This window comes from Ixodes scapularis, unplaced genomic scaffold (genome assembly GCF_016920785.2).
Source record: "Ixodes scapularis isolate PalLabHiFi unplaced genomic scaffold, ASM1692078v2 PGA_scaffold0__279_contigs__length_252992795, whole genome shotgun sequence".
NCBI lineage: Eukaryota > Metazoa > Arthropoda > Arachnida > Ixodida > Ixodidae > Ixodes > Ixodes scapularis.
The window spans coordinates 242,577,979-242,604,073 of record NW_024609835.1 but is presented as its reverse complement, the minus strand read 5'-3'; the positions used below and the strand labels follow the sequence as shown (position 1 = coordinate 242,604,073).

Here is a 26,095-nt window from a genome sequence, read left to right as displayed (position 1 = left end):
AGCTATTTCATAACTTCCATATCATCAAACACGTGTAGCTTATATCACCATATTAACATTTACAGAGAAAAATATTTGGTCCTGGTACATTTTATTCAAATCGAAACCTTTGAAACCATTTGCCGTGCAAGTTTTTTTTTGCTTTTTGCGCACCTCGTGCGTTTGTTTGCCCCCCAAATGTGCCCAGGGGGTTTGTTTCTCCTTGACCAATGACAGCACGAATTGGCTGCCTCATCATCGCAAATGTTCTATGCGTTCTCTCCGTGCCCCTCTTTATGTTTCGATGCCTCAAAGACGCATTTTAGAACACTTCATAGCAGTGACGAGTTTGCATCATTCAGTTTGGCCAGTTTCATTGAATTTGTTTACTGAGAAGAAATCACACTCAATATTTATTAGAGAAATCTTTTTTGTTCCAATTATCAGTTTCAAAACAGGTACCCGACTTCCTAAAGGGCCAGGAAGTTCAACTTATATGGTATCGGTTTTAGCAGTCCAGAGAGGATCATACACATTGTCTTTGAAGTAAAGGTTTCCTACCCTCCCTTGTAGTTGAGGTAATCGCTCGCGTTGACCTTCGGTGGTGAGATGGGGAAGTGGCAGCCATCCAGCGTCCCTACGCCCTGGGGAAACTCCAGAGCAGCTTGGAACTTCCGGATGTGGTGCGGAAGCTCGGGGGCGCTCACCCTCTTGAGCCAGTCTTGCTCGAGGACGGAGACAACTACCTTACAGAACTCCCTGTAGTTCTCGTTTACGGTGGACCGTCCCAGGCCGAACAAGTTGGCGATGGTGCGGTCTTCTGTGCTCGAGCACAACTTGTACAGCGCGCACCGACTCTCTTTTCCACTGGAATGGTGGAACGCTTGCTGGTAACTTCGTGCTTCATGTGGGGTCGACACACGTCCACCAGGTACCTAAACGTAACCGACGTGACGCGGAAGGACTGCTTGGAGACGTGCTCCAGCAAGTGGGATAGGGTGTCCTCAAACCAGCGTTCGTTCCTCCTGAACGCTTGGATGCTTCGTGAAGTGACACGTGAAGCTTCAACGGCAGCGAACATCAGCAGGTCGTTGGAAAGGAGCCTTTCTTGAAGGGGGACGCTTTCTGCGCTAGCAGATTGTATGTCGGCCCTCAGCAGCGTCAAGGCACTCTGTTGTTGTGCGTACAAACAGGTCAGGAACGCGATCCGACGCTGCGGATCCATCGCACTACGGTCATTGTCGTCAGCAGGCTCCACCGCTACAGGGTCACGGTCTTCGCTTGAATCGATCGCAGATGTAAACGTCAACGGGGCATACGAATCCGTCGAAGAACGAAAGAGTGCGAGGAACAACGGCGAGCAAGATGCACGGAGTTTTGAAAGCAGACAAGCCAAGCGGCGGAACGGATATGAATACGAATTACTTGGGATTGCTGACGTCGTGTCATAGTTACCACAAAACACCTTGTCTCCGTCAAAACTTGTACTTAGTTTTCATCACCGTGTCTGAAGTCTATGTTCTGAGAGTTTATTTCATTTTATTTCCTTAGTAAACAATAAAAGAAACACAAGTTTTCCGGGTTAACAATAATACAAACGCTACATTGCTAGCTAAACAACAAACCGCTATCGTGATAGACGTCACTCGAATGACATTTGAGTTACCCGTTAGACCCGACACGACTCAAATGCCATTTGAAATCGTGATGACTTTTAGCGTAAATGACATTCAAGTTGCCCGTCTGACAGGGGTATTATTAGTCTTGTTTTTCTTTTTCGTCCCGTCTCTCCAATGTAGGAAGCCTGACATTCCTTGCTCTGCACCTGGTAGATCACGCCCCTTTTTGTCGCTGAGGGGGTAGGGTCTTTTGGCTTGTAGATAACGTTGGCAATTGTTCTGAAGGGTTTGTATACAGTTCGCACCCCCAACGGCCTAAGCGTGCGTCCCAATGCCTTCCGAAACCCCCTTAACGTACGGGATGCACACGACGTCACGTGTTCGTTCTTCTCGATCCGGGCGCTTACAGGACATTTGTTTTTAGAGCGCAGCTCTTAGGGGCCCGTTTCCGGCTTGAGCGGCGTCGCCGTCGCCGTCGGCGTAACCGCGCGGTGCATCATGGGAAATGTCCCATAATGCACCGCGCGAGCCCCCCACCGGGGTCACGTGACCTCGTGGGGGGTCACGTGGCCCCCCGAGGTCACGTGAATCCCGAAGTCACGTGACTTCCCTGAGGTCACGTGACCCCCTCCTCGAGGTCACGTGACCCCCTCCTAATGATGCAAAACTATCGATAAATTGACTATCGATACTATCGATAGTTTTTCCAAAACTATCTATAGTGTCTCGAACTATCGATAGTCGACTATCGATAGTACTATCGATAGTTTTTCGATAGTCGACTGTCCGTTGTACTATCGATAGTTTTTCGATAGTCGACTATCGATAATTTTTCGATAGTCGACTATCGATAGTACTATCGATAGTTTTTCGATAGTCGACTATCGATAGTTTTTACTATACTGGCGGCTAGCGATACTATCGATAGTGCTATCGATAGTCTTGCACCACTATAGTCCGTTACAACTCAAGAAGGTAGGGCGGAGGTAAGACGGGCCGGGGAGGAGGAAGCAGACGGAACGCTTTAGAGAGAAGGAGGTTTCACCCTTTCTTCACCAGCGTTCCGTCTGCTTCGTCCTCCCCGGCCCGCCTTACCCTCGCCCTACCGCTCGCCTCCCCATTCTCCTCTCCTCGCCCAAACTCCCGTCTTCGTCATCACTGAAAGCTGAACGAAAGCTGGGATGGTAAGTGCCTGGCCTAATTGGTGTCCCATTTGAAAAAAATAAATAATAATAAAGCGATAAAACGAGAAGAGGGAGCGACGCAAACTACTAGTGTCGCAAAACTATCGATAGTAAATCGTCGACAGTACCATCAATAGGTTTACGATAGTCGACTATCAATAGTTTTCTGATATTTGATTAACGATAGTTTTCCGATAGTCGACTATCGGTAGTTTTTCGATAGTCGACTATCGATAGTACTATCCATAGTTTTTCGATAGTCGACTATCGATAGTACTATCGATAGTTTTTCGATAGTTTTCCGATAGTCGACTATCGATAATTTTTCCATAGTCGACTATCGATAGTACTATCGATAGTTTTTTGATAGTCGACTATCGATAGTACTATCGATAGTTTTTTTCACTATCGATAGTCAGATTTCTGGCGACTATCGATACTATCGATAGTGCTCTCGATAGTTTTGCACCACTACCCCCTCCTCGAGGTCACGTGACCCCCGCCGATGTCGTGTGACCCCCGATGACGTCATCGTCACTGATGACGTCACCGGCATTCACATCGTCATCGTCACCATCACTGATTACGTCACCGGCATCCACATCGTCATCGTCATCATCCCTGATGACGTCACCGGCATCCGCATCGTCATCGTCATCATCACTGATGACGTCATCAGTGACGTCACTGATGTCGTCACCGGCATCCGCATCGTCATCGTCATCATCACTGATGACATCATCAGCGACGTCACTGATGACGTCACCGACATTCGCATCGTCATCGTCATCATCACTGGTGAAGTCATCAGTGACGTCAATAATGACGTCATCGGTACCCGCATCGGCATCGTCACTGATGACGTCATCAGTGACGTCAGTGATGACATCATCGGCATTGGGGGTCACGTAACCCCCCCCCCCCCTGGTTAGTTTAACCCCCCCCAGTACCCTTCCCTCCTCCTCCTCAAGAGCTGCGCTCTAATCCGGCATTACAGGGAGTTGTAAGCGGCTTTCATTTTTTAACGCGGTTGATAAATCGGTCGGGATGGTTACATTCCTTCAAAGCCTCCCGCACATGGCTATAAGCTCTTGATTGCTAAGCAATGAGTTAGATGGGACTGTTTCTGAACGATGAAGTAATAATCTTACAACCGAGCTTTTGTGCTGAGGAGGGTGATGAGAGTGGTAGCCAAGAAAGTTTTGTCTGTCACATGGTTTACGATATAGAGATGTCTCCATTTTAAAGAAAGGTTCACTAGTTCTATGGACACGTACATCTAAAAACCGCAAGGTACTGTCAGTTTCATGTTCTTAGGTGGACTGAATTGAGAAGTGGAAACTATTTGAATTGCGGTGAAAATCGGTTACGTGCTCTCTGTTAACTATTACAAAAGTGTCACCGTCAAAGCGACGGTAGTTCTTTACAGAGAAATCAATGCCAAACATTACCTTTCCTCAACATATTCCATGACGAGATTTGAGACGGTTACGGAAACTTGACTCCCCATGGGACATCCGCTGACCTTATGATATACGTCCCCATTAAAACTGAAATTGCACTGGTTGAGAGCAAAACGCAAAAGGAGTGTAACGTCATCAACAAAGAGGGTTGTGCGAGTGGACAACGACTGGTCTGCCAACAAACGGTCACGGGCGACATCAACTGCCAGGGCGTTGAGTAAATTCGTAAATAATGAAATCACATCAAAGGATACCATAGTCTCGTGCGGTAGCAGGGTCTGTGCGCGTATAAGTTCAACAAAGTCAGGGAATACCGGACGCAAAATTCATTGTTTCCCGTAAGAGGGCTCAGAATCTCTGACTTCAAATTGCGCCAGCGTCCGTAGGTAACGAAAACTTTTTTTTCCCAGTCAACTGATCCACGGCGGGTAAAAATCAACAGGTTACTCCTCTGTTCGAATAAAAATATTTTAATACGTGAAATTTTAAATTAAAAGTACATTATTGCAAGAGACATATCGTAATTGAGACACCAAGCGTACAGTCTATATGTAAACTCTAGTTTCGGCGGCTACTGCAAAGGCTGGCAGAGCAGACAGGGTGTTAGCAAAAGGGGGAAAGAGCATCCGAACAGGTCTCCATCTCGACGCTCGCCCTCCCCCGGCGGAGACGGGAAGCGCTCTATAGTGAGGGTCCCCCGATTCTCCTGCTGAGCGGGTGCGGCGGAACTGCTCGCGATCATGGCTCGCGAATTGTCATTTCCGAATGCAAACAACGCTCTTCACTGTCCCTACATAGTGCTGCAGCCGGTATGGGATTGTACCTTACTAAAGAGTTTTTAGCATTGAGCATAGAATGCGCATAGAAGCAAACGCAAGCGGTCTGCGTTTGCGTTCGAGTTGCGTCACCCGCGTTGTGCGTGCGCCTCATCACCATGCGCCGTCCAAGGCCGCGATTTTGGGCTCCGTTCGTTCGCTCGTATACGCAATACTAAAACTATGGTGCCTCGATTGCGTCTTCGACTGGTGTGTTTAGCGCCCTATCCCGCCCATACATCAAAAGGGGTCCTAATGTGGCAACAAATGACGCGAGTGTCATGCTGTTGCCTGTCGCGATCCTGGCGGTTGACTGTAGAAATGCTGGCGAAAAGCACGAGCGGATGCGAGTGTCACTGCCGTCACGGCGTCGGTTTAGGCGTCCCAACTTCCGGCTGTCCTAGCTTCCGTGAACTGTCACAATGGAAAGCGACCTGCAGCAGAACAGGCGTCTGCCCTTTTTACCACAACTGCTGGGACGCCGCCAAGGTCGCGACCGGCGACAGCATGACACTTTTATGACGTCATCAGGCGGAAATCGAGGGACCACTTTTTTGGCCGCGGTAAACACACCAGTCGGAGACGCGTTCCAGGCACCATACTAAAACTCCCTACTGTTTCACCGGCTTCCAGCACCAACGAAACGTGCTGCAGTCAGCATACGTGCAAACAGGTAGGCGTTCCTTCGAACTGGAAAGGCTGAAATTGGCAAAACGACAGAGCGTAAAAATGAAAATAACAAAATGTTATAAAAAAGTTAATAATTAAACAAAAAAGGATTTTTTTTTAATTCTTTTTTTTACTTCTGGGCATTTGGTCTGGAAGGATATTGGCGGCGACTTTGGACGTTTAGCTAATTCTGAAAAGTTGCGACTTTGATCGCAAAATGTACTTTACCCACAATTAAATGTAATTTTACATGAATTTCTCACATTAGCTAATATGTTTTCATTCAATTTGAGACTATTTTTATTTTCAAATTGCTGCAATGGCACCAGTGATGGTGATTAGCACACTTTTAATTACCATATTTGTTCGCGCGTTTACAATTAAATCAAAAGCAAAAAATTATATGAGAGCTTAAAAAATTACGTATTAAAAAATCTGAATTTTAATATTATTATTATTAATACAAATCGCGGCAATGTATGCCCCCAATTAACGCCAAGACCATGAAAATAGGCCATTTAACCATATTAGTCTTTAAAGAAATGTATAATTTTGTTTTCTTTTTAGCACATGAAAAAGTCTAACATAGTTATCAAGATAGGCAAACAGTTAAACATTGGATGTAATATAGTCCTATGCGTCACGTGTTGCTATAAAAAAAACACACACGCACTTGAGCTGTGACTCGGATTTCGTCTTTGGGTTGTTGCAGTGAGAAGATCGTTTATTAAATTATACGTTGTATATACATACTGTAAAAAGTGGAATTATTCTCTTATTATTGGGCTGAGAATAATGTTAAATCAATTGATCACCTAAATGTCAAAACATATTAAAAGACCCGCATTTCATTATTTCACGTGACAATTATCTGAGCGAGAAAAGGCAGCGAGAACGCACAAATATCAGCACCGATTTTTTCAACAACTACAACAACTACAAATATCAGCCTGGATCGAGCTTGTATGTCATGAAATAAAGTTTCCGCGAACTTCTCTAACGAAATAATTACGGTGAGGGACACATTTTGAAATATGAAAGAATCCGAAATTAAGGCCTATATTGAGAAATTAAGTCCAAAATAGAGGTCAAATTTCGGTTTCGCTCCAGAATTAAAACGCGCATCCTTGCGTAAATATTACGCTAAAAACCGTTCTTGTTTTCAGGGTAAAGAGGTGAGCTGCGCTGATAACACCCTAGCGTCCTCGTATTACCAGAAATAATTTGTGTCGCTCAGTAAAGCCAGCACACTAGACAGGCTCAACAGCGGCACGCATCTCCGACCCTCACTAAACCGCCATTTTGTAAAAAGGAGTGGCGCCACCTATAGTTAGTTGGAAGTGCAACTCAAGAAGGTAGGGTAAGATGCGCCAGGGAGGAGGAAGCAGAGGGAACGCTGGAGAAGAGAGGGGGAAACCTCCTTCTCCCTTTATTGTTGAGTCTGCTTCCTCCTCCCCGGCCCGTCTTAACTTGGCCCTACTTGAGTTGCAACAGATAATAGAAAGAACAAACCGCCTTGCCAGACAAAACGAAAAAAAAAGATCCAGCTTACAATCAGAGGCTAACAGCCGTATTCTTGAACGGGCCTCCACTCGAACCTCCACCTCGACTCATTGGAGTGGAAGAAAGAAGCGCGCCTCCACTCGAGGAGCCATTGGGCTGCAGAGACGCGCCTCGGCGTTTCCTCGAGTGAGGAGCTCCTCGAGAAACCCTCCTCCACTCGAGGCAACTCGAGGAGACGTGACAGGCGTCTGGTTACGAGGTTGTAGTAAAAAGTTAAGTTGAAAACATTATTGTGGCGTGAAATATGAACATATTAGATCATCTTATTGCAAGGGAAACATTTTAATAGCATTGTAGTGCGAGTTTGCAAGAGCTTTTCTTCGAAGCGCGAATGTTTTATGCGTTGTAGCCGATAACAGCAACAAGCGTTCTCCAGTCTGGCAACAGCGGCGCCCGCGACTTCTGTTTTCCGCGCCTCACCAGCCTCGCCCAGCCGCCCAGCCCAGCCGCCCAGCCTTCCGTCCTTCCGTCCTTGCTTCGGTCGCCTAAAGAAAGGTTCGTATCTGTCCGACTGTCTTGCTTTTGACGTCTAACGATTATCTTCCACCCTTCTTCTTTCTTCAGAGCAACCACAGTCCCACAGTGCGTTTTGCAACGATGCCGAAGGAATCTGCGAACGAAGGAAGGATTGTGTACACGAGGAGGAGCGCGATCTCCTCCGAGCACTTGTTCAAAAATACTGGAAAGTTATAGAAGACAAAAGAACTAACAACTCCTCGAAAGAGGCTAAACTTGAAGCATGGGAAAAACTCTGCACTGAGTATAACTGCCAGCCGAATGTCCGTCCAAGGGACGTTAAACAACTAAAAAAGTGTTGGGATAACGCTAAATCCAGATGGAAAAAAAGTGACTCGGAGGAGAAGCGCGACATCCACGCAACAGGTATGTAGTTCATTTCTACTTTCGGCAAAATAACGCAGTGCGTTCGCAGAATCATGACACGATGTGTCTGCTTAAATAACTCTGCAGAGGAATTTTCTGTGGCCACCAGCTGCAACGTCCGCAGGAGAGTACCTTGTCGCTCTATCTGGTGCTTGTGCTGACATCGACAACCTGCGTTTTTGTGTTGTGCAACATTTAAGCGACCATTGCACTGAGCATTATGGTTGAGCTACACCACCCTAACCCGAGTTTCGACTGTCTTGAGCTGATTTAGAGAAGCAATCTGAATGTGTAAATAAAAACCGGTGCACAAAACTGGCACTATAGTACACGTTACGTGAATTGAGCCAAGCAGGTGATCTTTATGGATGCTGTTTTGTTTTTTGTGCAAAGCTTGTTTTTTGCATGTTGCTGGTTTAATTGTATGTCATCTCTCATTTCTTAACTGTGACGATCTAGGAACAGCCATTATGGGGAGTATTCACCTGCGGCTTATGCGCAGGTTTCGTGGAGTGCGTTCTGGGTACATCGCCATCTTTGTACCCTTGACAGCAGACGGATGCACCAGGACCAGCTGCACTACACCACAAATCTTTCCCCAAATTCTTTGAAACCGGAATTTGCAGCGCCAGTATGGTGTCGTGCGTGATGGTCGACTGCCGCACCAAGTTGCAATTGAAGAAACTGGAGGAAAGCAAGCCTGCGAACTCCCCGTTACTTTAAGATTCTGAGAGTCCGAACACACGAGTGTGGGAAAGCACGGTACCTCAATGCCAATGGCTTGCGCGCATCGACCGGGAAGGTGTCGACAAGTACCAATGTTTTCAAGGCACTTCGTCCCGGGTAAGTGTCGGCACCATTTGCTTTTGTCGGACATCAGCAGTAAGATTTCCACAAAACGTTGCCCGTCACTGCTGCTCATTGCGACGTGTGTCACATGTAGTTTCGACGGACCGAGCGACAGCGGATCTTGTTTCGAGCTTGGAAGGAATGAAAAAAAGAGCCACAGGGGAGTGCAGTGAGAGTGTGACTCTTTTCGCCTGAGCAATGGTAACTAGAGAGCGACAGGAATAAACTCGGGAGCGGAGATTTCTTTCGATGTTGGTTTTCTGGCGCTCCTATGATAAGCTCCCATTCGAGTTTCTTAAGCATGTTTTTTTTTTATTGTGACCGACTAGCAACTAGCTCTAAAGTATGAACCAGATATAAGTGATTCTTCCAGACAAAGTGACGCGACAGGACCCCCTGTCACTCGGTCCGTCGAAACAACAAGCAAGCGATGCAAGTCGCAATGAGCAGCAGCGATGGGCGAAGCTTTGTGGAAATCTTGCCGCTAATGTCCGACGAAAGCAAATGGGGCCAACGTTCACCCGTGGCGAAGTACCTTGAACACACTCGTCTTCGTCAAGAAAATTCAGGTTGATTCACAGAAGACATTTGCATTGCCCTCTCACGGAGAGTGACCGTGCTTTCTCGCACTCGTGTGTTCAGGCTCTCGGAATCTTGAAAAAAAAAAGGGAGTCCGCAAGCTTGCTCTCCTCTTTTTTGTTGTTCAACTGCGACTTTGTGCAGCAGCCGACCGTCATGCAGGACACCATACTGGCGCTGCGAATTCTGGTGTCACCGAAACCAGAGAAAGATTAGTGAAAATAAAACTCTCGGTGAAAATTTTAGATAGACTGTAAGCAGTTACTTGTAAACAGTGAGGTCAACCAGTGATTTGTGCTGGCATGCTAAGCTGGGATCAGTTTATTTGAAAACTTATGTATGTCTGTAACATGGCTGTAGTTGATCACATTGAACCTCTGTAGCATTTTCTATACAGATTGTGAAGCAGCACAATCATTACGTCATCACTTTTCATTCTTGCAGTTTAGTGTCAAACTAAAAATTTTACTGGCTTAGTTGTGGCATGATTCCTTGTCCTTTCTGTGTTGTGCCCTGTACATCTTAGCTCATGGATGCTGTCACATAATGTATGCCGCAGGAGGGGGCCCCCGTACCTGCCGGCCCATGAGCCCTTCCCTCCAGCTTGTGGGGGCACTGGCGTCCCACATGGCGACACGGCTGCGAAACCCGCACGAGAGCGACTGTGCCCATGCTGACCAGCCGGTGCTGTCACTGCCGCCAGCTGCCATGCTGGAAGCAATGGCTGACCAGCGCGCCAACTTGGACATGATGCCGGGTAAACGTTTTGACTATGACTGTATTTGCCATGCAAAAACTAAATAGCTCCAAACGAGCAAGCATTTGTTTTCTGAGGAGCGCTCTCCTGGCGGTTTTCCTCCATACTAGTGCCGACGTCAGGACTCGTCCATGTGAAGCAAACAGGGGGGAGCCCATCAACGCAAAGGAAATGCTGTTATCAACCGCGTCTTCTAAGCGTGGCCTTATTGAAAAGGAAGAACGCCAGCTCGCTTGGAGCTATTTAGTTTCTGCGTGACTGTAGATATAGAAATCGGTTTAGAGGTTAGTTACTACTAGGCTGCCTATTTTGTTGTGTTTATTTCTGAGAAAACTGCTGATGGTTCTTCCGTTTATCTGGTATTTCATTTTTGGTGAGCTGTTTGATTCTGTTAGCCTTTGCATGATTCACTGTGGAAAGCTTCATTGTTTAGGACCACCATCCATAACCAAGCCAATGAAGATAAATGGTGTAATAATGCAACTATGAACTAGCCACAACACTGGAAGAGGTACTGAACAGGATCCCTCAAGCAGATTATACCAACAGCTGGCATTCAACATTTCCATAATGGGTTCACATTCTCTCGTATCTACCCCCTGCCTGTAACACTCACAGCATCTATGTGTTGTGCCTGTCCACATTCTCCTGCCTTGCCCGCTTCGCCTGCATCGCCACCACTGGACTGGGGTGACAGCATGAAGCCGGCATTTGCTCCATCGCCACCCAGGCCCCCAAACCCTCCGTCTCCTCAACCGACCCGTGTGGCCCCCCGAGCGAAACCGGCTGTAGGCCGCGTCGCAGCTTTTGAGGCGATGTTGGCTCCTGAAACGAATGCCCGTGTGGCCGCCCTGGAGAGGGAGGAGCTGCGCAAGGAGGAGCTGCACCAGTTGCAGGTGCAGCTGCTTCGTGGCCAGCAGCAGCGTATCGAGCTGGAACTTGAGCTGCTCCAGCTCGACAAGCGAATTAAGCTGCAACAGCTGCTTGCTCTCGAAGCGAAAACACAAGAGTAGGTAGTTTTTTTTAGCGTTGCATTTTAGTTTATTGCATTAAGTTTCACTTTGTTTTTGTATATGGATGGTTTTTTAAAGGGTATTAATTCGTTCATTTTGTCCCTGTTTAGTAAAGTCTTCTTTCTTTTTTCCTTTTGTAACTTGGTGGTGTAATAATCATTTGTCGTGAACTTTCTATGCAAAAAGGGCAGTTACATCAACTTTCGATGCATTCTCCGAAAGAAGAGGAGGTAGCCCAGTATTTTGGTTCTTTCTTTACGCCGATTTTTTAAGAGAGGAAGTAATTATGATGCGAGTGTTCAGGCAGGGGGAAGTTAGTCGGCCCCAATGGGTGTCTATCCACATACTCCAAGCTGTGATGCTTTAACACATACTGCCACCGGCCCCCCTGGAGGAAGCCTAGCAATATATTTTTTTCTTATGTACAAACAGATGTTGCCAGCACTTTACCATTGTTCTATTGCCATGTTGGTTTTATTATTGTGTGATTTGTGCATGCTGTCTTGTGAATTAAATGTTGTAATCGGTATGTTGTGAACCATCATTGAGCTCAGACGTGTCCCATTTACTGTCAAAACGTTCGTGCCATAAACCTTATATGGACTTATGCCACCACCCAGAATAAAGTCAACACCATCTTGACTAGCCAAGGTTTGCTCACTGCCTTTGTGTGGCCCACTGCAAAGTGCGAGTGCAGCAATTGGGCCCAAGCTTGCAGCCGACTACATACTGATATATTAATTGCATAGTCACAGCCAAAACCTGATGTGCTCAATTACTCCCACTGAAAAGTAGTGCGACACCACCAGCATTGAAGTGCAGCGGCCCTGCACGTTCACATTGTTTGGTACTGTTGGGACGCCCTTGACCATCAACAACTGAGAGTGTCCTCACAAGGTATCGCTGCGTTGTTGCATTATGCATTATAACCTAAAGCCCTTCAGGTGTGAACCCAACTGCAAGATAAGGTTTCAAGCATCTTTAAAAACAGGTTTATTCCACACAAAAAATCTGTACAAAATAGGGAGCATGTGCCCTTCAAGAAAAAGTTCACATGTCTACCGTCAGGTGCCTGGCAAACTTCCATGCAAAAGTAAAGACAACACACAAATCCGTCAAAACGTCCACACAACACCGACAACACCATCAGAAGCTAAACAAAATGAAACCACGAAACAGCTTCCACCCTTCGACAGCGGCACTGAAGGCAGACGTCGAAATAATAAAGCCACTATTTTGATGTTTTACGGAAGTGACGTCACAGTTGTCAAAATAATTTGAGAAATATTTTGACGGTCGACATTGAAATAGGCAATGCTCGGCTTAAAACCTCCCCCCGGCTCTTTATGCCCATCTCTCCCTAGCCAACCTCCCTCCCTCCCCCCACACACTAACAAAATTCTGGCTACATTGCTGTTGTGTGTATGTAAAACTCCTAGAAATAATCTGTGCCCGTTTCCATGCCCCGTTGATGGTGTCCACGGGGTCCGGAGTCTGTGGCAGGTGGGGCTGCCTCCGACGTCGTTGAGGGGGAACTGGTGGAGCGGGCATAGGTGGGGGACACGGCTCATTCCGCAGGCGGGCCAAGTTGTGGAGTGCAGCACAAACCGTGATTATCACGGCAGACCGTTCAGGCTTGTGCTGCAACCGCATGTCGAGGCACGGAAACCGCCTTTTCCACACACCAAAGGCCCGCTCCACCGAGTTTCTGGTCCGGATGTGGGCCTTTTGGTACCTACGTGAGAAGAAGGATGAACTATCAGAGATCTCTCTACTGCTGCAGCCACCGACAGAGTGAGAACGGCAGGGTGTGTCTTTTGAACGCCTGGCTTCTTGCATGTGCTCTACGCCTTGCAATGTGCTTTGGCTGTGTGCGTGTGTCCGAGGTGCACGAGATGCTATAACGCTGTCTAGGGTAAGACACTGAAGCTGGAGTTGGGACAACTGAAACTCCTCCCTGCTGTTCTCACCTTGTCAGTTACTATATACATGGTTGCTTCACATTGAAGCGATACAGTAGTTTTTAGGTAGAAAATGCGACACTGATTTGTATAGCGGTCTATCGCTGATAAATGCTCTGACCAATGTTCTTGGCAGAAAGTACTGAGTAGGGTAATGTTGCTCTAGATATAGACACACAGCTCTCTCCTGTGGGCGGATAATGTCTCTTTGCGCTTTCAGAGTTGAGTAAGGTAACTCAAAGCATCAGTCTGGGTGATACGGCTATGCCATACGGTATCGACCCTTTCTGCGAGCTGCATTTCGGCACTGCTTCTTTCCGGAGGCTACGGCTTTGTGTATGGTGTGTTGTTGTGGGATGCTTCCTACATTATTGTCTGCTAGTGTGGACCACTAAGCCATAGTCCCACTTTGGCAACAAACACCAAGAAGCAACACTGACCAGTTCCACTGAGCGACAAATGTTGTCGAGCACTGTGCGCTTGCCATCCGATTTGCCAAAGATGTGACAATCACATGCAGACAAGAAAACGATTAACGTCTGGGTCTGTTTTCATAACCAATTGTACAGGTAAGTTTGCGGAAACAAAATGAAAAGATGGAATTGTAAGTGCGGCTGATACATCAATTTTGGGTTAGCTTTAAATCTCATGATTTCTTCCAGCAGTGTAGTGCATACCTTTCGTCTGGACTTTTGGCTGCCCCTGGAGTGGCCAGTGGAGTCATGAGGTAGGTGGTGCAGGCATAGCCTGCGTCTCCCAGCAGTACCCCAGGTACACGCTGGTGCTCGAACAGGACCCGTGCACGACTGTTGTCAAAGATCCGACTGTCGTGCATGGAGCCTGGCCAGCTGGCCACGATGTCGTAGAACTGGAGCTGGGGTCCCGTGATGGCCTGAGGGGAAGAAAGGAACAGCATTGGGATGAGCAGGCTGGCGTGGTATCAAAACAGACACATTTTTAGATCCAGATACCGTAAAGTCCGGAGAGATGCCCTACCCCTATTTCTGGCTTGAACCACCGAAGGATAGCCCACTCCTAGTAATAGTAGTGTTGGGATCAATGATGGCCTCAGAACGTTGCTGGCTGGGAAGTACAGTCATCTTTACTTCGTTGCCCCTTGCCACCATAACAAGCTTGGAAGGGATACGACGTAATATTGACAATTTTTAAAACTTTTCTTGATGTCGCATTGAAAGTTAGCCCACTCCATATTTTCAACCGATATGCTCTTGAAGTTAGATGGTCTATCTCGGGATTTTACGGTATACTCAGCGAGTAAGTGCAGTTGCCAGCTTTGCAAATGAGGAGTTAATGACACAATAGTTAGTGCCCTGACTATGTCATGCAAATTTAACGAAGCATGGCAAGGCCTCATTCCTTGTTATCTGAGATCCAGTAGATGATTGCTCGACCACCCATTAGCTTGAACGATTATCACATCCTTGGTGTAAGCACCATATGGTTCTCATTTCTCTGTAGAAGTAGCACAATTCTTGGTTTGTAAGCCACACCACTCGAGTTAAGACACAATATATAGATTATTAAATATACAAGTTTTATGTTGTAGGGATGTCTTTTTTCATTAATTAATTGACTGTTGGCTATGTGAAAGGAATTTACTTTTGCTGTGCCATATTTCCCTGCCTTCACATCACAAGTGGAACGCCGTTCGGTGGGGTAGTCATTGTTGCAGTTGAGTATAATCGTGACATTCCCTGCTGCAGAAACAATCGGCACATGCAGACTTTATTTATTATTATTATAATTATTTTTTTTACTATGCTGTGTTTTATAATGTCACCATTTTCTTTATTTATTTGTTTTTGCTGTAAGAGCACAAGCAAAAATGAACTTACTTGCACGTTGATGGAAAAGTACCCTTTTCTGTTACGCTAGACTTCGCCATCGGGACCACCAGGCCCCTTGATCCTAACGTGAGTACAATCAATGCACCCAGTCACTCCGGGAAACTTCTTCAGAGCATAAAACTCTAGCATCACGCGATCGAAGTCCGTCGCGGTGCTGGGGAACTTTCCGAGTCGTCGGAACAGGGTGCCGGCGATGAGTCGCGACACCCGCTCGACAACCCGACACACTGTCGGCTGCGACACGGCGACGAGGTCGCCGGTGACGACCTGGAATGTCCCAGCGCCGTAGAATCTCAGCGCGATGAGAAGCTGAAGCATTGGAGGGACCGGCAGACCGCGATTGCTCGCGCACTCCACTAGCGACAGGGACTCCAGGGCCGGTTTGCTCATCTTGCGGCTGCGGACGCGGCCGCGGCCAGGGGGGATTTTTACGTCACGTGACCAGCTCTATGGGGACAAGGAAGTACCTAGCGTCCCTGCCTAATGGCGGAGAGATCCGCATCGCTTCAAGCACAAAAGCCTAATTTCGCTCGCAGAAACTGATTGGAGGGACTTTCAATTGGAATCTAATTGACTGCCCCTTTATACTGTAGGAGCGGCAGGTAAAGTTACGGCCAGGGAGGGCAAATAGGAGCCAAAATAAAGAAAAAACCACACGAGATAAAAGCGGTAGCGGTATTTTTATATACCTCGGCCGGCGCCGCGCCTCGCGCCTTCTGTTGTGGTCGAGAGGTTGAAGCGTTGGTACTTGTCGTCGCGGCTTGAAAATTCCGGGTTCAAATCGCGCTAGGAACTTTGTTTTTTTTTTTTTTTTGCTTGTTTTATTTTTTTTTTTTTTTAATTGCTACAACTGCAGTTTTTATTAGTCCTAAATAGGCGTCTCTTGTTATTGAAAGGAATCGTAGCAAGAGCGTTATTTGAAAACAGATAAAATTGTAAATGCTGGGGAAAGGATGCTTGTTTCGGCTCCGCTTGTGTGAAAGCCATACTGATGCTGTTAGCTTGGTTTCCTTTTAATGAACATTACGAAATGATTGCATTAGCGCGTTACCTTGCGTTGATCTTTTTTTTTTTCTTCCCGGTGTTTCGATTGAACAGGTGGGACTAACTGTAAAAGCGTGTAAGGCGCAGTAGTGCAAGTGGATGATTTCCAAAAAAGGATCACAGTTCAAAAGTAAGACACGCGCAAAATACAAAAAAAGAAAAGAAGTCCCTAGCGCGATTTGAACCCGGAACTTTCACGCCGCGACGACAAGTACCGGCGCTTTAACCTCTCGACCACAACAGAAGGCGCCAGGCGCGGCGCCGGCGGAGGTATATACAAATACCGCTACCGCTTTTATCTCGTGTGGTTTTTTCTTTATTTTGGCTCCTATTTGCCCTCCCTGGCCGTAACTTTACCTGCCGCTCCTACAGTATAAAGGGGCAGTCAATTAGATTCCAATTGAAAGTCCCTCCAATCAGTTTCTGCGAGCGAAATTAGGCTTTTGTGCTTGAAGCGATGCGGATCTCTCCGCCATTAGGCAGGGACGCTAGGTACTTCCTTGTCCCCATGGAGCTGGTCACGTGACGTAAAAATCCCTCCTGGCCGCGGCCGCGTCCGCAGCCGCAAGATGAGCAAACCGGCCCAGGAGGCTTGCCACTGTCGCTTTGGTGAAGCGGTAGCGCGCGAGAAATTCGCGGTCGTTGAACACCTCCAGAGGGTTCAGCCGGTCCCTCAAACGACGCCGCGGCACTGGGACACTCTCATCTTGGTGGTCGTAAAGGATTTCGTCTGCTCTAAGGACGAAATCCACGAAGTCGCAGAACGATCTGTCGGCCGCCATTACCTCCTGGGACCGACTCGAGTTTCGAGGAGCTGCTCGAGGAAGCGCCGGACCTACCTTGAGATTCTCGAGGAAAAAGTCGAGTATTTCCTCGAGTCGAGGAGCGTTTGGAGTGGAGGTGGGTTTATGAAGCGCAAAACCGGCCTCAAGTGGAGTTTCGAGTCGAGTTCGAGTCGAGTTCGAGTCGAGGCCCGTTTGTGAATTCGGCTGTAAGCATAGCAGGCTCCCTCTCGACCTGCTCGCCCTCCCCCCTCATAAGAGCAGCACGTCTTCTGACGAGGAAAAGGGAACGAAGACTAAGAGGGCAGACGGGAATAATCCGCTTGAAAATACAGAGCTTAGAAAATAGGGAGTTTTACTATTGCGTATACGAGCGAACGCAGGCCATGTGCGTTTGCCTTAGCGTTGCGTGTTTCACACTGCGCGTGCGCAGAGCCCAAATTGCGGTCTTGGATTGGCGCATGGCGACTTCGCGCATTCCCAGCGTGAAGAAGGCAACGCAAACGCACAGCGCTTGCGTTTGCTCGTATACGCGATACCACGGAGTTTTAGTAGATTGTGCTTCCTCCACCGCTAAGCCCCTCCACTATCCGGAACTCTACAGTCAAGGCCATCAGCACGCAGGCGCAGTGGCGGCTTCTTTGTTGCGGAGGGTTAGGGGAGGACACGGTTCAATGAAACTCTCTACTAAAACTCACTAGTATAGAGTAACTGTATATGCTACGCTTGCGTAACTGAGTAGCGCAATGGTGCCATTGTGGAGCCAAGCACTGCGGGAAGCCACGGACGGTTTTGCAGGGGACACGGACACGGAGGCGCAAACGCGAAGCGGCGTGCTGTGGCGTGCTGCGGCGCGCTGCGTAAGCTTACCAAACTAGCGTTAACGGCGCCTCCGGTCGGCACCGCCGTCCGACGTCAGAACGCGAGGAGTCCACATTGGCCTCCGTTTTGCGGGCGTCACGTGACAGCGCTTTCTCTTGCCATCACGCGCGCGCCTCCCTTTCGAATTTTCCGCTGTTTCGTCGTCTGCTCTTTGTTAGATTCCTACGTTTGGACTCTCATCTTTTGCATATATCAATATCGAAACAGCACTCGCTGCCTACATGGCAGCTGTCCACGATGACCTAGTGATCAGCGTGAATGAGATTATCCTAGCTTGCTCGTCGAGACGTCGCCACCACTGAAGGGAATGAGGCGCAGGTTTTTGGGCCGGCCGAGTTGGTTCTACCGAAACACCGAAGGACAGGTCAGTGCTTTGCTGCCCCAGCTGCGCGCCAGGGATGAAGGCCACTTTCGAGAGTGCCACCAAATCAACACGACATCCGTCACAACACCGACGACATGCCACAAGTGCCACGGAGAAACTCATTTGTAATTTCAAATTCCTCTCCTATAATTTCCCAGCGGTTGTTCTTAGCGTCAGCTTTATCCTGTAAAGCATTCTACTCTAGGATTGCTCTAGCGAAGAAATTGACTTTAAAACAGTCAGTACAAACTTACAAACAGGTGGGTTTGGAATCAACCTGCTATGGCGATGCCTTGGTAATTCGCTATTGAGAATTTCAACGTAGTCGGATTTATTAATTTTAACATGAATATAAATAATTTTGAAAATAATGTTTTAACCTATAAAGTTTATCAAGCCTAGATCTGGATTTCAGTGATGGAAGATTGCAAGTTCATGTAACGTAGCAGGCGAGGCAATGCGACGATATTTATTAAAGACGAAACGGGAGGCTCGCCGCTGGAGTTTGTTTAGCTTAGGACATTTTATTATGCTACGAGAGTTCCATACGATTTTGGCATACTCAGTTTTTAAGGCCTATTCGGATTTATAAGTTTTTATACGTAAGCATTTTTATTTCATGTGTTCAGCTAGCTAAGTGTCGCCTTACCACAATATTTTGCTAGCCCTTTTTAAAACATTAGCAATATGGGTATTCTATCAATTGTCAGGAGAAACTGTTAAACAGCAAGAAACTATGCAAGAGTCACAATGAAAAAACAGTTTCTACTTTAGTCATACAGACGATTTGTTTTTATAGTTCTGCACCCTTTGCCATTAATCACGCCGTTTTTTTTTTCTTTGTAGATTGCAATTTAGCTAGATCTGGTCATCCGCTGTCTCTATTTTATTATAAGTAACACAATCGTCCGCGAATAGCTTGATTTGTACTGAAATGACGTTGTGCAAATCATTTCTAAAAATCAAAAATAGAAGGGGGCCCAAGACACCTTCTGAAGTACACCTGGAGCCACTTTTGCGAGGATAGACTCTTGCCATCCAACTTTCACACATTGTTCGCGAACGGACAGGTAAGACAAAAACCATTGAGTGACGAGTGTATTTCTAAAACTTGAGTTGATTTTTGTATCAGTTTTGAATGTGCTACTTTATCAAAGTCTAAAAAACACAATATCAGTTTGACCACGGAAATTTATAGTCTCAGAGATCGCGAACATTTTCGATCACATGAGTTGTTGTTTAAAGTCCTCTGCGGAAGCCGTATTGAGATGCGAACAACAGTTTAAAAATTTACAGATAAGACATTAGGTGTGTAGATATTATTTGTTCAAGCAACTTAGAGCTCGTGCAAGTGAGTGAAATGTGGAAAATATTACTGACGTCTTAATTACTCCCATTTTTGTGAATCGGTATGATTTTTGGTACGTTTCCATAAGCTTTGAAAATAACTATTTTTGCCGGATGATTGGAAAAGTCAAAAATAAGATACTAAAAGCCCACTCATCGCTTTTTTTTTATTAGGAATTTTATCTGGCGACGGGTTTTTCTTTATACTCTTCTTGCATAAGACGTCACTTCCGGCTGATTTCGCCCAGTACGCCATATTGGCGGGTCTTCGGCGTCAGTTCGCTGTAGCAGCGCTGCCATCTCCGCATTTCGGAGTGTCTTGCCCTGTGCTGCCTAGCAATGTTAATCTTAGGCGCATATGCCGCGAGTCTCGCCAGACGAGTTCGGGCGCGGTACGAGCAGAAAGTGGCGATGTGTGGATCCGTCGATCCGCTTCTACTCGACGATGGGGACACTCTCGTGGATGTCAACTTGTATCCACGAGTGGAAACGACGGGCATCAAGGACTATCTAGTGAACGGAACAAGTTTCTACTCTAGAGAACAGTTCAAAGCTTCCAAGTCCCTGGAAGCGCATAATTACTTAACAAGCGGATGGGTGAGCCAGCCCAGGCTTAAAGTCCTGCCGGACAAGAATGTCGTCTGTGTCGCGAAAGTAAGTGAATCAGTAACCACAATGCATTTTTCGGTTTGTGTGGCATGGGTCCGGTATTCATAAAAATAGTAGTATTCTGAACCTGTGTCGCACGACTAAACCTTGCGTAATTAGCGTAAAAGCGCTGTGTTACATCGTGGGACGTGGTTTACCGCGGAGCAGCATTACTCGGAGTTGTCGGTCTGCGCCTCCAACATTTCGCTTGAGCGGGACGCGGGTTTTGAATAAAAATTATTGGTGCGTTTAAATGTCAGCGTCAAGCTGCTTGACCAGCTTTTGCTTTTAAGTGGCCTCGCCGCGAGCGGAAATCACCCACCGCATTCCACCCAGTCGTGTTCATGAGTGTGCGACCGCAAGCATCTAACCCCGAAAGGCGCCTTAACCCCTCGAGAGTTTGCTCGAGTTAACAACAAAATGATCCTACTCAGCCACGTGGCCACGCGTCTACGTTGTCCCCTGATGTGGGGGAAAAGTTACCAACGAGCTTATACTTAGTTCTGTAAATGTTTGCCCAACCCAAACCGTTTTCGGCCAGTTATACCATTGGCCATTTTGTGTTCTATGTAATGCGTGCACAGAAATGATGATGTACCCTTATATATTTCAGGTAAAGCACTCCCAGACATTCAGCACAAAGCCCTTGCTCCCATGGGTCCTCCTACGACCAGACGGCGAGGTCCTCACCGCACACTGCACCTGCATGGCCGGCTTGGCTGAAGCCTGTTTCCACGTTGCGGCTATCCTTTTCTACATGGAGGTGGTGGTACAGTGTACTAGAATACTTGGGTAGTGTTGGGACCGGAGCGGCTCGGCAACGGGAGCTCGTGAGGACGCGTGTATTGACAGTTCGTGGCGCGCTGTAGTCGAATTATCCGGCTCGCGCAGCCCGCCTTTTTTTTTTTTTTTTTTTCTTTTTTCTCTTTGAGCGGTACATGTATCGAAAGCTAGAAGCGCGAGCTCATAGCGTTGGCAGCTGCCCTTGGTGCACGGGAGCTCGTGCCGCCGAGATGTGCCCTAGAGCAAGGACTCGCGCTTGTAGCCTTTCCTGCGGTACAACACAAGGTGAAACAGAGTATAGGGCACGTAAAAAAAATCAGTATTTTCAAAATCTTTTTTTTTTTTTTTAATTTTTGCGGTAGGCAAAGGGTAAATGAAATGTCTGATGAGCCATGTTGCAATTGCAGCTTTAAAGGGAGCCATCATTAAAGGCCAACTTAATTTAAAAAGTTCGCGAACAAACAACGAGCTTTGAGCGAAAGTAACAAGGCGTTCGTTTTTGTTGTGTTTGTCCGTCCATTTTCGTTTCTTCCTCAAGCTTAAGTATCTCTACCAACCCGCTCGTTCTGTCCTGAGATATTCATCGCTAAAATTTTGCCTTTCTTCACTTAATTAGAAAAACTGCGCGCTGAAAGCGCGAATGAGGTTGTGCTGATATTGATGCGTAGAAGAATGACGCAGGTTGTCTCTGTCCCCTCGTCACTAACTCGACAGCGTTTTTTCGGTGGACTCGCCGGCGCCACACATCAAGACGACTAAGTTACTATTCTACGTATTATTTTCATAACGCGGTTTCTGAATCAAGCGAAGAAAGGCAAACTTCTACGATTAATTTTCCGAACCTCGTTGCCTTTTCGCGAATTGTCGAAATTGTATTTGCCTTTAATAATGACTCCTTTTAAAACTGCAATTGCACCATGGCCAATTAAGCAGTTAATAAACAAGTTAACAGATCTTGGTTCATTATTAAACATTGCAACGGTTATTCACCCATTCATTGTCCACCGAAACCTACAGATATAACGAAAGACAGCATCCACATATCTGCCACATCCTTTTTTTGTAAAATATGTAAAGTTCTGTAAAGAATAAAACAAAAACACCCTGAATGTCTGCGTGAACCAGATACGCCCCCTGTGGAACCATGGGTGTTTCCCTTCGAATACCCAGCTCAGGCGAGACTTACCTGGTTGTCAGAAAGCAGCTGTCGGTTAAATGTATTGTTGTGAGCGTGTAGGTTTCAGATGGTTTACCCTCAAGAGGATAATGCGCTGCATATTGTAACCATGTACGCGCTGCACATTGTAGCCATTATTTCAATGCCGTGCTGTAAACTATTACAACTTTTTCCTTGCCTGATCTACGTGTGCTCATGTTTTCTGCTCAAAATGATGTGAAATAGTTTCTTGTTTTCTTTGAATCTTATGGAGCATTACTTGTTCAGCCCACATTGTCTCAGTTTTTGGACTTAAGTTAAATGTTAAAACGCGTGATAAAAATTGTCACGGCTTATAAGCCATTTCTTACAAGTGAACGTCGGGTGATTCTCGGATGGTCGTGGCAGCCACGAAGAAATAGGAGATTCTCACCCCTTTGCGACCGTCGCTTGGGTGGTTCGTCGCATAAATGGACACAAGGATGAGAGACAAGTGAAGCGAGCTGATTAAGGTCAAGAAAAAGAAGACGGGCAGAAAAGAAGAAAGAGAAGTTAACCTGGGGTAGGAAAAACGTACTAAAACAATCTCGAACTTTAGTATGTGCCGTTTCGTTCCGTTATAAAATAAGATAAGAAAAAAAAAAAAAAAACGCTTCCGAGTTTTAGATATCCCTTTCAAATATCTAATGTTCGGCATTTGCGACCAAGGAAATGGGCATTTCATTTAAAATGCTCACCATCCGACAAACCAAAACCGCTTCTTTAAAGTCGCAATTGTTTTTACGTAAAGGAAGGGTAATGTAGCTTGTACCGTCCAATACATTGAAGCATCATGTTGCTAACGATCGTGCCGCAGCGTAATTGATGCCGCGGTACGACCGCTGGCAGGTCGTAGCTGTATCAGAAATCCTACGTGCACTCCACCAAAGCGGCACCAAAGATTCATATTTTCGCGCGTGCAGCCGCGCACGCGCACACCTTCCGGATAAGGCGCCGGACGCGACACCTGTCGCGATCAATACCACCCGCTTCAGGCGAGCCCCTTCGGTCCCCTACCCAAGTATTCTAGTACACTGTAGTGGTGGTGAGGCGCATGGATAGTCAGGCCTGCACAGATGGGAAAAATGCGTGGCTGCCACCAATAGTCAACAGGCTGGTCTGCAAGACTGTAGCCGAGATAGACTTCGGTTGGGCATCCATGAAGAAGAGGCAGCTGGACGAGCAAGCTGCCAGACCACCACAAAAGCTCATGAAGCATGTGCCCAGGCCCAGTCAAGCCATGATAAGTGCCTTCTACGACAAGCTGAAGGAAGCTCCTTCCAAGCCAGCGCTGTGAGCACTGGTACCAGGGTATTCTGCTCCATACGTCCCAGCAGAAGGGAGATACAAGGAGGTACTCCTTTGCAACCTCTTCAAGGGAGGTCCTCTACCTCCATTGGAGGACATTGAGGAGGACTGCGAGGCATTCGCAAGCTCTTTGAAGCTTGACCAAGAGGTAGGCAGGTCATTTATTACTTTGCTATTCCAACAGCAATCATTAATCACCCTGTTCGCAACTGGCCTAGTTTCTAAATTGCATAAACTCTTTTTTGCATAAAATTCTCGTCATTACACAACTCCACAGCCAGGCACGTAGTCAGAGAGTTGGTCCGGTGCCCTCCCCAAACTCTGTTTTGCTGGAACCTGCTCTCCCCACTCCCCATCTACAACACTTTGTAATAAAGAGTCTCTTCCCCCCCCCCCCTTTCCCTGTCTGCAGCATATGTAGCCATTACTACACCAAGCTTCAGCTGAATTGAGACCAAAGTGGCCACGGTCTTTAGGTCTGAACAATAGAACATAAAGTTTTGATCAATGAATTTACGCTACCTTGGGAAAAATTACACGCATGTCGCTGCCAGACTTGTAGTCATTACTCGGTTGCTGGCTTCATTTGGTTAAGACGAAGTGCGGGTACTCTGGTGTAGACAAAGTGCACTTACTGTCATTGTATATCATGGGTGTCCTTTACACTCAGTGTTAATTTTTGTGCACAAAATCTGTGCATCTTACCCCGATTTATGTTACGATATAAATTTCCTTCAATATTCCCCAATTTTTCTCGCAGGTTGCAGACAAGATAGAGGAGAACACACGAACACAGCACCGATCAGCCAAGTGGTTTGCCTTCAGATCGGGTAGAACGACGGCGTCCACCGCAAGAGCTGTGTGCCACACGTCAATGGATGCGCCAGCACTGAGCCTCCTAAAGAAAATATGGCTCCCGGAGAAGTGTGTATTTCAGAGTCCTGCGACAACCTGGGGCATCGAACACGAATATGAAGCTCGACAGCTATACACCGACGTGATGGGACTGTCGCATCCAAGCTTCACCTGTGTGAACAGTGGACTGTTAATCCGCCCAGACTTGCCGTTTATCGCAGCCACTCCAGATGGGGCAACAGAGTGCAGCTGCTGTGGCCTAGGGCTCGTGGAGGTGAAGTGCCCCTACCTCCAAAGGCACTGCACACTAGACGAGCTGCTACTATCTCTCCCAGAGTGCTTGGAGCGGGAAGAGAGCACTGGTGTGGTGTCACTGAAGACCACCCACACATACTACTACCAGGTACAAACCCAGATGCTTGTTGCAAAGAAGAACCGCTGTGACTTTGCCCTCTGGACCACCGAGGCAATGTTTATTGAGAGGGTGTATGCCGACTCTGCTGCCCTTCATAACGAGGTTGTGATTAAGTGCAAGACTTTTTTTTGTAAAGGTGGTACTGCCGGAGCTGTTGTACATGTTCTGGTCGCAGGCAGAAATCGCGTCTGGAAACTAAAAATTGACTACCTTCCAGCACATGTTCAACTGAGTGGAAGAGAATCAAAGAAAAAATGTGAACACTAAAAGAAGAAAATCCAGCCCTACTCGAATTTCAGTGATTATTACTCAGACTTCACACAACACAAAAAAATGACAGGCGTGCAAAGAGTGATCTTTCGAATTGAATGGTTCATGCATTTTATAAAGGGCTACACAGTCTACAAAAGTACAGCTCATGGTTTCCTGCAAACCTTTGTAAGAATGCAAGGCTAGGTGAAACTGACACATAGTAGATGTAACTAAATAGACACAAACTAGGAGAATGTGCAAGTTTGTCGACTAGAGCTGGATTTTAGCAGAACACAAACTGCTGAAGCATATCAATCACAGAAAACCGCTCGGGTAGACTACTAGAGTCTGATTACAAAGTGTGTAAGTGAAACGGGGAAAATGAATGTCCAACAAAAAATGAGATAACATGTTATCACAGTTTGCCCAGTGCTTTGCAACACAAAAAATAATGCTACTTTTAGTTGCATCTGTTCCTGCACTCCACACAGAGATAGTGGATGCATAAAACAACAAAAGAGCTCGGTTATATTTTACGGTGCAGATGGGAGGCCCATGATAGGTGCTTTTGTAGAAAACGTTCATGGCGCTAAACCACAGACTTGTCAGAAATTATGTGAAAAATATTCAAAACTTTGAGAAACGACTACTGGACTAGACTCTGATAACAAATCGCATGGTGAAATATGTTCAATTCATTACTTGAAAACTGAATATTCTTACATCCCTACAACAAATGGTTTGATGAAATTGCAAAATGTTAATCTTGTCATGTGGAGTTTGAGCAATAAGTTTATCATTATTACCAAACCTGGTCCCAATCCTGCACTAGTCTGAGGGAACAACAGAGTCGCACAGATTAGTCAGTGCCACACAGAGAAAGACCGTTTGGTCCAGCACAGTCAAGTCTTCGTCCCGCAGCAGCAGCATGTCGAAGGATTGGGTTGCCTTCAGGATTGGGTACTTGTTTCTCACAAGTCCAATCACCCTTTTTACATGTATGCGGGCATTTGCAATTT

At 46.7% G+C, this 26,095-nt stretch overlaps 1 protein-coding gene across 1 annotated transcript; it reads left to right on the top strand.

The window, feature by feature from the left end:
• Positions 1-23,559: 23,559 nt before the first annotated feature.
• Positions 23,560-25,115, top strand: LOC8038885. The gene is made up of 2 exons (XM_029992921.3): positions 23,560-23,702; positions 24,315-25,115. The coding sequence occupies exon 2, from the start codon at positions 24,429-24,431 to the stop codon at positions 25,089-25,091; it is 663 nt and encodes a 220-aa protein (XP_029848781.2). The 5' UTR covers positions 23,560-23,702; positions 24,315-24,428; the 3' UTR covers positions 25,092-25,115.
• The last annotated feature ends 980 nt before the right edge of the window (positions 25,116-26,095 follow it).